We start from the raw sequence: 11,834 nt of genomic DNA, 5'->3' as shown, positions 1-11,834 counted from the left end.
ACTGGGCAGTGACAAACTGGGTGAGGGACTGGGACCATCTGCAGGAAGATGTGGACAGCTATGTGGACACCTGCAGAATGAGCGCTCACCCAGGAATGATGCTCCCACGATAACCACATTCTTGCTTGTGGCCAACTTCACAACACGGTTGGCATCTTCAGGCGTCCGGATGTTGAAAACATTTTCCACCTCCTTACCTTTGCAGCTGAGAGCTTTGGGCCTGAAAAATACACATTGAGGGTGACAAAGGTGCTTTTCTTGACCCCATGGTGGCAATCGGGACTGCAGACCCCCTTTCTGGCACTCCAGCAGCATCTCAGCCTTTCCTTTTTTCACCTTTCTCTGGGCTGGAGACATAACACAGAAAAACCCAAATGCTAGTGGACAATGGCCAGGGCACAACCACCAACACCAGCGCAGCAAGGGCTGCTCGGCAGCTGCCCCCGACTCCATCCACGGACTGGTGTACCTGTGGGGCTGGGTGAGCTCCCTTCTGGGGCAATGCAGCACAGTGCAGGACTGGTGTTTAACTGCCGACATGTTGTAAAATTTTCAAAAGCTTAATGGGACACAGAAAACTCACTCTGCCCTCCAGCAGACGCTTTGGAGCCAGATACTGAAAGCTTCATAAGCCTCTGCAGATGCAGGCTCCACTCTCTGTTCCTAGGGGCATGCTGCTGATGCTGTAGCAGTTTAATCGTGTCCCTCCCCCTGCACTTACTGGAGCCTAGATATTTTTAAATATCTGGCCCCTGCATACCTGACTTGCATCTGGAAATGCCACAGATGACCCTAAATAATTTAGGTACCTTAAAAACATTTAGCCAGTGTACCTGGAGCTTGTGCATAAGGATTTTGAAATTATTGCCAAAAGCTTAATCCTCTTTTGAACCTAATTAGGTGGCTGGTGCAGATGGCATTTTGGTTGCAGCACTGCACACCGCAGCACCAGCCGCTGGCACTCAGTGAGGCTGTTGCTGTTATCGGTGGCACACAGGGTTGCAACGGGAGTCCCTGCCTGGCTGTTCTACAGCATCCCTTCCCCGGACAATAAATTTTGCAGGGGCTGCATTTCTCCTACTTCATTTTGTGCCTTGGTGTTAGGAGCACAAGGAAAGGGAGCCAGGATGCCCTATTTTTATCTTAAAGTGCCAATTTTGACAAATACCCTATTGAAAACAAATTGACCCACTACTTCCAGGGCACTAGGGATGATGCCAGTCCCAGATGATGCTCTGCACCCCAACAGCAGCTGTGTGGAGCAGGACAGGCACATCGCTACTGCCTTTCCCTATGGGTGGACCAGGTTTCAGTATTGAAAACTTCCCTCCTGGGGGCAAGCCATGCAAAGGGGTCTGTTAGGCTTCGGCAACAGCAACACCTAATTCAGGCTGCAACAGAGAAGCATTAAACTTTCGTTGTTGAGAAAGATCTTAAAGGTTGGCAGGAAATGAAAGATGGAAATTCAGGTGGATGAATTATCTGATTGTCAGGGTTGAGTATTATTGAGGGGTGAAAAGAGCAGCAATGTGGCAAAAATTACCTCTAAAAAAAGAATTCAAGAAACTTCCATTTTGGAGGCTTTTGTTAAACAAAATATGTTCAAGGTCCTGGGCATTAATTTTAATCTTCTAACATGATGAAATCAGTGGGAATCTCCTGAGTCTCTCCCACACACCCTCGAGCCAGCCCCCAGGGAACAGCACAGCATTAGGGTGCTGCTGGTAAATCCCCCCACCTTTTCAAATCTCAGTTTTCTATCAGTTTCTTCAACATCAAACAATCCACACACCCCAGCTGCTTCAGTGGGTACTTTTTGTTAACACTCTTTTGACCTTGACTCTGACCATGACACACTGCAGGTAGCAAGTCCTGCCTCTGTCCCATTACCTGCTTTCTGGATGACTCTTGGGTGACACAGAGGCTTCTCAGCTTTGGCTGAGCAGACACACCCAGCACAGCTTTATACAGATAGAGACATATATGATATATACAGACATATCTAGTAGGTGTTCCTTGCCTTTTCTGCAAACACTCTTGCAAACAAATTCAGTGTCCCAATTCAATCACCATATTTGACACCTTATCCCCAGGCAGAAGCTCCTCACATTCTCAGATAAAACAGTTTCTCTTGACCTTTAAAATGTTTATTCGTAGCTTACGTGTTTCCAGTCGCTATCAGCAACTTGTTGTATTCCATCTTAAATCCATCTTTGAACACGGCTATCTTGTTCTTGATATCCACAGCTGCAACCTGAAATCATTCCTAAATAATGTTAAGGGATGAAATCCCAGATGTTCACTGAGCACCCAGCCTAACCAACTTGTCTGTTAGGTTTTAGTCCCCTGTATTTCTGTCCACAGCTTAGCCAACCCAGGCCTTAAATATTCCTAGTTGCCTTTTCACAAATCCTTGAAGATCTGCCAGTATAAATAAAATAATGCAGAGAACTGTTTAAGTCATCACTGTCTGCACTGCTTGCAGGCTGATTGTCCTAATCAGAGGCCAAACGGTCACCCCAGATCCACGTGAGGAAGCTCGCAAATGACAGGTAAGAAATGATGGTCACCATGGAGTTTGCACAGGGTGTCCTTCCTGCTACGGGAGGAATTGCAATAACTGTGGTTTTGAACAACCACAGGCAACCTGCACTCTGGGGCGTAAAAAAGGGAGCCGAGGGAGACGCAACATTTCTGCAACGGCATCCAGTAAGCCAAGAACAGAGACAGCTGCCACATTTCCTAAACACAGCCTTTGCATACCAGCATTTGCAGAAGACGGCCTGCAGGCACAGGATGCTCCTTACCTGCATTTCGGTCAGGACTTCGATGTCGTAGGTGCAGAAGAACTCCTTGGGGCGCAGGGCAATCTGCTCCGGGTGGGAATCCATAGACTGCAAAAAAAGCCATTATTCTGTCAATGGTTGTGGGTCAAACAGGCGAGGGGAGAAATGCCTGTTACCAACACAAGACAACGGCAGTCTGAAGTCAGTCCTTATGGCACAGGTTAAGAGAGTTTCTCTACAGGGTCTGGAATCAACGCCTGTTCAATTAAAAGTCATCACAAGATGCTAGACTGGGCTTTGGTTCCTTCTCTGCCTGCTCGGTGTGGGGATGGCATTGACCAGCTAAGGCAGGACCACAGCCAGTGCTTCTGAGTGTCTGCAGAGCAGCTGTACCTGCAGCTCCTAATAACACACACAAGTTCATAGGAGCAAAACAAAAGCCCCATTATTTGGAAAACAGCCAGTTGCCAGGAGAAATGGAAGCTAAAAGAGCAAGAACAACAATCAACATTAACACAGCAAGGGCAACACTTTCAAAACCACCCAAGTTACCCGGCACAAGTTCCCCCAAAAGCTGAAGCAGGGGCATGTGGCCCGTATCTGCTCATCTTTAGCCGCAAGATGAAGGTTCTCCCTCTTCCCAACCTTCCATGGTCACGTGGGTGAGACCTACATCATGTTTACATTCAGAGTTGAGCTCACATTTGAGCCCGAGTTCATCTGTCCTCCTAGCTCTGTGGACACAAGCTCAGATATAGGCTGAGGACAAGCTGAGCACCAAGTTACCTGCGTGCAGGCTGCTCCATGCTCCAGTACATCCCTCCCTGCCTGCAGCATATCAGGGATGGGCATGGCCACACAGATGCCACAGTCAAGCCACAGCCAAGCCCTCACACAGCGCTGAGCAGCGGCACCGTCTACCCATGCCTCACAGGCATGCTGCTTGGGCTTGACCCAAGAGGGACAAGGGATGCAGGAATCAAGGGCTTCACCACCTGCCCCTGGGGATGAATGTGCAAGGTCCTTCTGCCTGGGGGTGGCTCAATCAGGGGCTGGGATGAGCCCTGCAGGACACTCCCTTACCGTGATTTCAGATAACACTATGCTAAGAGACCTGTATCTTAGGACTTGAGGCCACTGCAGGGTCATACGGGTTTTTTGCAAATTCTTTAAACACCCAGCATTTACAGAGAGGAATGTCTGACCCCACGGCTCGGGAGCAGTGGCCCCCACGGCAGTGCAGAGCAGTGCACAACCACCGTAGGCTTTGCTGCTGCTCAGTGCTCCGGAGATGGCAACGGGGATTTTACAGCACACCAGGGAACAGGTCATGGTCCAAAGGGGACAAAAAGGAACAGTCCAGCAGGACCTTGGGACAGATAACAGCCGTTCAGCAAGACAGAGGAGGGGGAGTGCTGCAGTTTCAGGAGGTCTGCTGCTTACAGCTTTAAGTGCTCCTCCTCTGATGACTCTTTCCAGGGTTAGTCCCACTCACAATAGGATTAAGACAAATCCCCCTTTTTTCTAGCCTGTTTGTGAAAATTCTGCCTTCTCTTCCATGGGCTTTGTGTACCTTCCAAAAGCAACTACAGCCAGAGGTGTTTGGTGAAGTTTAACAAACCATGCCTAACATCTCTGGCACATGAGATGTTCTTGCTCTTTAATGGAGAGCGGAACATGCAGTCTAACACTCACAAAGCAGGGATAAGTGTTTCGGAGAGCTGCCTGGCTGGGACAGGGACTGCGAGCTTCTCTGAGCTCCCCAGCACAACTTCTGTGACTCTTGGATGCATGTTTCAGCCAGCTGTTCCTCACCCCAAGCAGGTCTTGTCCAAGCACAGAACTGGCTTGAATGCTCTCAAAAAGCCACATGCATATTTGCCTGCCTTTGACAAGCCCTTTGCACTGGGACTGGAAGCAGTTAGATGCTGTGATTGCAGAGTACCAGCCCCCACAGATAAGCATCCCTGACAAAGGGGAATGCATATACCAACTGTTCTTACGTTATCTCCAAGCTTCAAGATCAAATGCTGCTGTCCAACCTGAGTTGCTGTCTGATAGCAAGTAAGGCTCAGGAATCAGTAATAAAAAATGTGATTATAAGATCATCTTGTGTCTACATATTGGAATGCAAAATAGGACGTGTGCCAGAAAAAGTGATCTTTGCACTGCGATCAAGTTACCAAGTTGTGATGATGACCCATAATCATAACAATTATGGCATGGAGCATCACTGGGCAGTAAGAATCATGCACTAATAAAAAACCTGGTAGACAATACAATTTTTTCACATGCCCCATTTCTTTGTCCTAAAGATTTTGATCTGGAAAAATAGTAAGAAGATCCATCCAGGTTGCGAGCTGGCCAAGACAGCTATTGCTAGACCTACGAAGAATCATATGAGTCATAGAATGGTTCGGTTGGAAGGGACCTTAAAGATCATCTTGTTCCAACTTCCCTGCCCTGGGCAGGGACACCTTCCACCAGACCAGGTCGCTCAAAGCCCCATCCAACCTGGCCTTGAACACTTCCAGGGATGGGGCAGCCACAGCTTCTCTGGGCAACTGTTCCAGTGCCTCATCACCCTCATAGTGAAGAATGCCCTTGTTTCTGTGCTGGAGTACTCTTAGTTCAGAGTCTGAGCAACTCCTTTTTTGTGTTTCATATTTCAGTCACCAACAGAAGAGAAAATTCAAAGAAAAACAGAGAGAGGACAACTAAGGAAGAAGAAACATGCTGCTGCAACAAATAACAGTGGGGAAAGGTCCTAGGGCAAATTTTACAATGTGGGGAGGAACGTGACATACCCAAAGTGATACAAACCTTACTGAGCTTTGGTCTGTCGTAGGGCAAGTGTCTGTCCATCGTGCACATCACAATCCTGTCCGAGAAACCCTCCTGGCGCAAGGTCTCGGCACAGACCAGTCCAGCTGCCCCTAAGGGAGAAGGAAGACTGGCAGCAGCCGTGCCTATGGGGCATTTGAAGGTCTGAACCCTTTGCTCCTAAACCCCACCGGGGCTGTCTCCAAAACCACCATCTCCACTAGCCCTGGCCTTACTTCACAGCCCTTCCCAAGTCAAACAGCTGGCATGGGAAGCCGGCCGGGGTGGATGCACCAGGCAGGAGGAGGGACCCTCTGTCTGTGGAGCATGACATTAATCCTCTGCAGGACTCATCTGTCCCTGAACTCACACAAACGCACAAAGAGCACACCTGAGGAGTGCTGCCAATGCCTACATGCTTCTCACAAGCTCAGGGGCATGAGCAGCTGTTCAGACCCTTGCACTTCTCTAGCCAAGGAAGGGTCTTGCAGCCTCCCCTCTGTGCACTCAGCTCCTGGTGAATTTACAGCCGAACACGGAGGGCGGGGAATCCTCCCTTCTCTGTGGCTGACGTGTTGGTTGCGTGCTGCATTGTAGAGGTTTTTGCACAGAATTTCTTTGTTTGTTTGTTTTTAAACAAAGAAAAGAGGCTAAACCAAACAAGAAGCTGCCTTGGGGCATGCTGTCCCCCTGCAGCCAGGCAGCCTGATGGGCATGTCCTTTCTTCCCTGGCCAAACTGGTGAGACTTGAGAGCTCCAGTGAGAAGTCCTCAGTCTCTTCTCAACCAAGGAAGCCTCGCTCAATAATGAATGTTGTAGGGGCCACAGTTTCTGTAATATCAATGAAAGATGATGGACCTGGACAGTATCATGTTTTGGTCCGTCAACAAAACACCCCTGTTGATAGAGGCGGGGAACAGTGGAAGAAGAGTCAGATGGACGGACATCCCGTGCACGCTGCCTGGAGCATGCTGAGCCAAGACTGATGGTGCACTGATGCCAGGGTGACCCCCACATGGGCAAGGGGCCAGGGTCACTTGCCCTCAGCTCTGCTGGGCATGGCTGGATCTTGGTCCTTGGTGCAGGGCTGGATAGGTAGTCTCTTCCAAACACTTCTTCCTCACAACCCCAGCTTTGAAATCTCCTTTCCTGTCCACCAGAGCAGACCCTGGTCTTTAAGAGACCTGTAAATTCAGCTGGGCAAGCCTGAGAAAGTTCCTTCAGCAATGGTTAACATTGCCTGTGGAGTGACCTTGCTGAGGATTTTGGTGAGGATTTTGTCCAGCCCTGCCACACACCAGGACAGCCTAGCTGACCTCGGGGAGCAGCAGTGTCACACGCTGGCTTTCAGTCAATAAGCAGCAAGGGCACAAGGGAGGGAAAAGGGAAAAAAACAGCCAGGCTGTTTTTCCCCTCTGCTCAGGCTGCAAGCTGCAACTTAGACGGCAGGAGCAGGAGATCGCAGTGTGCTCTCCATTTCCACAGCCTGGATCTGGTGACCTGGGGGCTGTAATCAAGTGAGAACAACCCATGTGCCAGGAGCAGGCGTTCCCTCCCAATCCCAGGTCCACCACTGGACAGCTTCTGTCCTCCTCCCACCCTCCATTTCACCACGACACGGTCCAGCCTAGTGTCCAACCCATTCCTGAAAGAGGCAAACTCAGTAGATGGGATTCAATCCATCAGGATTTCTAGAAAAAATGCATTTTACAAATGGAGCTGTGAGAAGAGATAAGAAAAGATAGTTTGGTGGTTTTGCTATTTCTTGTAGGGATTTGATATTTTCTGGGAAGATGGAAGAATTTATCTTCAGAGAAGCACCTTGAGGTGAGAGCTTTGGAACAGCAGGCAGCGACAGTGGGATGAGACAGAGATGTGCAGGCTCCAAGAGGAAAAGTGTGTCCATATCACAGGAACACCTGAGAGGACTTTACACTTATCAGTTGTGGAAATCAGGGGTTACTGATGTATATGGGGAGGGTGTAGAGGGAAGAGGTTTCAGGGCACCCACTACAAAGGACTGTGACAGGGAACTACAAAGCTCCACAGACCAGAGGCACAGGGCACCTTTGGACCATTAGTGTGTAGGACAAAAAGGCTCGAGAAGACCCTCTGGTCTGACCCACTGCACGGGGAGGGACGCAGGAAGGATGACAGAAGGTGCACGCCACACAGACACCCTGCTCTCCGCACACCCATCCGGGAGGGCAGACACACGGCAGTCCCAGCAAATGCCACCTGGTACCTGCACCGATGATCAGCACGTTGGTACTGCTCAGGTTATAGTTGCTCAAGGAGATGCACTTTGCCATCATCTTTGTCCTCCTCTGTGTCTGAAGAGCCTGTGCCACCAACAATAAGAGGAAAAGTCATTATCTTTTCTCAGCTTTAACCTGGGTAGCCAGGCAGGAATGGTGACAACTACACTATTGTCATAAAACAGCTTGGATAGAAAGGGAACAACTACATCTTTGTACCCAACGAGGACTCCAAACCCATGCCCATCCAAATACCTTTCCACCACCCAGTACACTAGCCCCTTATAAGGTACAAAAGAAAAATAAACCCATTGTCTTCTGCAAATTCATCCAGGTACACAGAGCTGGGAAAAAAAAAAAAAATAGAAAAAGCAGCCCAGGTGTGTAATTGTGCAATTCCGCAGCTAACAGGTGTGATGGAAATGCAGACGTCCTATCAGGAACCTTATCCTGCACCTGAGCAGAGCTTGTATACCCCTGATAGCCAAAGCAGCTGATGGACTTGTCCAACCTACCAGAGCACACCCAAGGACCTATGCCACTGTAGCCCTGCTGCACAGACCCCATGTTGCCAGCCATCAAAGACCAAAATCCATTTCTGGTAGAGGGAACAGGCTCAACCCTTCTCATCACATCTCACCCGAATCAGCTGGAGTAGAAGTGCTACCATTCAGGTGACCTCTCAGGATCTAACCCAAGAGCTGTAAGGGTCCAGCTGGTTCTGAGCCACTGCATTCACACAAGTGTACATGCAAACATGCATCAGAAGGCTTCTCATGGCAAGAAAGATGACAGTAGTCTGAACGGCTTCATTCTGGATCCTATCTGGGGGGATGAGAACCCTCCCTGCCCAGGCACCAGGTTCCCCTCCAGCAAAAGGAGCTGATGTCTGGGCTCAAGAGGGAGCACAGATGACCTCTGTCATCGCCATGCCACATTCAGACCCAGCAGACAAGGCCAAAAGGCTGGTGGAAGAGGCCTGTTTCCATGGGCCAACTGAATTAAAAGTTGCTATGAGCTTAAGGAAACATAGGACAAGTTCGGGACGAAAACCTGTTAAGACCTCCTGGATCCATGGACACCCCAGCTCAGGTGTCCGGCAGCTGCAGGGAGGCTGGGGGAGCAGAGGCAGGACAGGAGGGGGACACAACACCTCTGCCCCGCTCCACTCGCGCCTCCATACAAACTTTGGGCTGTTGCTTGAGACAGGACCAGGCTAGGTGGACCTTCGGTTTACCCGTATTGGATGCTCCCACATCCTTCTGTTCAGGCACTACTTCCCCTTCCCCTTCCTCCCCACCGCCACACATGCAGAGCAAAAAGCAAAAGCATGGGCCTTGATTTTGGGATGCCAGTGGCCCCTCACCTGCTTGCTTGCTCGGATGTACACCTTCTCCTTCTCAATCTTCACCTGAGGGTGACAGAACAGCAGCAGTTTGCAGGACAGTGAGTGCCTCTGGCGTGAAGAGGGTGATTACTTCCTCTGCGCAACAGCTAACGAACAGAGCAGCGATCTCAAGAAGTCTCCCACAAAAGCGGCTCAGGCCATGGCAGGTCCTGCCCCAGCTTGAGGCTGTGGGATGTTTCCTGCGTCGTGTCAACTCTGCACCAACGGTCAGTGTAAAACCTGATTTCTATCTCAGGCTTACGGCTGATTTCTCAGTCCCACCCCACTCCTGCTCAAGAGACCTCCCAGACTGCATACCTCCACCCTCAGGTTCCCAGCTGTCTTGATGCCCCTGGGTGGATGCAAGAGGAGCTGTAGGGAGGAAGGAGAGCTGGGTGAGGGTGCTGCTCTCCACCGGCCACCCCCGCCTGTGCTTGGAAAACGTTTGCTCCATGCCTTCAAAGAGCATGCTTATCCCAATGCAAACAGCCATTTTGCAGATGACACCAAGCTGAGTGGTGCAGTTGATATTCCAGAGGGAAGGGATGCCATCCAGAGGGACCAGAACAGGCTGGAGAAGTGGGCCCCCGTGAACCTCATGGGGTTCAACAAGGCCAAGTGCAAGGTCCTGCACCTGGGTCAGGGCAACCCGCAGTATCAAGACAGGCTGGGGGATGTACACTCGCAGCCCAGAAAGCCAACCGTATCCTGGGCTGCATCCCAAGCAGTGTGACCAGCAGGTCAAGGGAGGGGATTCTGCCCCTCTGCTCCACTCTGTTGAGCCCCCCCCCGCAGTACTGCCTTCAGCTCTGGGGTCTTCAGCACAAGAAGGACATGGGCCTGTTGGAGCGAGTCCAGAGGAGGCCACGGAGATGATCCGAGGGCTGGAGCACCTCTGCTGTGAGGACAGGCTGAGAGAGTTGGGGTTGTTCAGCCTGGAGAAGAGCAGGCTCCAGGGAGACCTTATTGAGGCCTTTCAATACTTAAAGGGGCCTTATAAGAAAGATGGGGACATGGTTTTTAGCAGGGTCTGTAGCGATAGGACAAGGGGTAATAGTTTTAAACTAAAAGAGGGTAGATTTAGATTGGACATAAGGAAGAAATGTTGTACAATGAGGGTGGTGAGGCACTGGAACAGGTTGCCCAGAGAAGCTGTGGATGCCCCATCCCTGGAAGCGTTCAAGGTCAGGATGGATGGGGTTTGAGCAACAGGATCTGGTGAAAGATCTCCCTGCCCACAGCAGGGGGATTGGACTAGGTGATCTTTAAAGGTCCCTTCCAATCCAAACCATCCTGTGATTCCGTGATTTCCTCTGCTGCTGCAAGAATGAAGGTCTCACCTGGAACCTGGGTAAGCTGTCCAACCCAGGAAAGTCCTCTATGTCGCCTGTGCTGATGTTGAAGCAAGCTCCGTGCCAAGGACAGCGGACTCTTCCTTTGGACAAAACCCCTGCAGGAAACATGGCAGAGCAGATTTGGTGCTGCCCTGCAGCTGCCTCCCATCCCTGCCTGTGGTGTGCTGAGATCGAGCTGCTGTGACCTGGCCGGGCAGGGATGGCAGAGGCCAGGTCTCCCTTCTGCTGTCCTGGTGATGGTGGATTCCTTGGCTTCTTCACAACACGACCACCATTGCTGAGCGAGGCTGACCTCCTGAAGGTTGAAGGTTGCTGCCCAGGGCCTCCTGCCGTGGCAGCAGCTCTGCTGCTCCACACAGAGAAGCTTCAAAGTTCACTCTGTAAGCATGTCTACATGACACTCTTTACCCAGAGGTGTCACCTCTCCCACAGGGCACATGGCAGCTGTTGTGGACCTGGATGGTCAACAGCATCTTGGCTACTTGATGTGGAGTTCTCTTAACTTGCGTGTGGGACCGGTCCAGCCGTTTGCGATAGAGGGTGAACACAGTTACCTACTGGGATCCTGTATGAGGGATCCCATCTAAAATGCCCTTGCTGCCAGTGCCCTTCCAGTGCCTCTGTGCACAGCTCCAAAGCTGTCTGCTCTGCCTGGAACATAATCTCACCCTCTGGCTGCAGTCTCGAGTCTTCTTGTCACCTCCAGAAGCCCCAGTAGCACCCGGAGCAACCAGCGCCTGAAGCAGAGCATCATTTATTTAGAGCAAGCATGTTTCACAACAGATCCTGACACAGCAAGGAGTCTGCACGCTACCAGGAAAGCATGGGGCAGGCCCAAAGCCACGAGTTCACTCTTTGCAAGTGTTTGCTCGGAGTCTGCTACCTTGAACTTTGGCTTTCCCTGCCTGAAAGAGCTGACTCACAACGCCCGGGCAGAGCAAATGGCTACAATTTGGCCACGCCAGACTGGTCCTCAGCTTGCACCTTCGCTTGTCAAGGCACAGCAGTGCCTCGTCTCATCACCCACCACACGTGGGGATGCAGGGGCAACCCCTGCACTTACTTCTGCAGCGAATCCTGTATTCCCCAGCGAGATCCCTGTGCGAGTGGCCAGCCTCAGGGATGCACCCGCAGGTCTCTGAAAGACAGGCAGGCTCTAACCTCCGTTGGCCACTGGAGCAGCGTGGGGCTCTTCTGCCCTGCTCAGCAGGCTGGTAGCCCCAGG

General features: G+C 51.0%; 1 protein-coding gene across 1 annotated transcript in view; it reads right to left on the bottom strand.

The window, feature by feature from the left end:
* Positions 1–11,834, bottom strand: part of AIFM3 (apoptosis-inducing factor, mitochondrion-associated, 3) — a gene marked incomplete at its 3' end in the record, with an annotated part of 27,607 nt that overhangs the window by 1,931 nt on the left and 13,842 nt on the right. Inside the window, exons 4-10 of the mRNA XM_009698631.1 lie at positions 10,595–10,704; positions 9,234–9,278; positions 7,855–7,951; positions 5,610–5,722; positions 2,808–2,894; positions 2,163–2,254; positions 90–220 (exon numbers count right to left, since the gene is read on the bottom strand). Of these exons, the coding sequence (XP_009696933.1) occupies positions 90–220; positions 2,163–2,254; positions 2,808–2,894; positions 5,610–5,722; positions 7,855–7,951; positions 9,234–9,278; positions 10,595–10,704 (675 nt within the window). The remainder of the gene's footprint in view (positions 1–89; positions 221–2,162; positions 2,255–2,807; positions 2,895–5,609; positions 5,723–7,854; positions 7,952–9,233; positions 9,279–10,594; positions 10,705–11,834) is intronic.

The sequence above is a fragment of the Cariama cristata genome, unplaced genomic scaffold (genome assembly GCF_000690535.1).
Source record: "Cariama cristata isolate BGI_N322 unplaced genomic scaffold, ASM69053v1 scaffold14134, whole genome shotgun sequence".
NCBI classification, from domain to species: Eukaryota; Metazoa; Chordata; class Aves; order Cariamiformes; family Cariamidae; genus Cariama; species Cariama cristata.
This window is presented reverse-complemented; position numbering and strand designations above follow the sequence as displayed.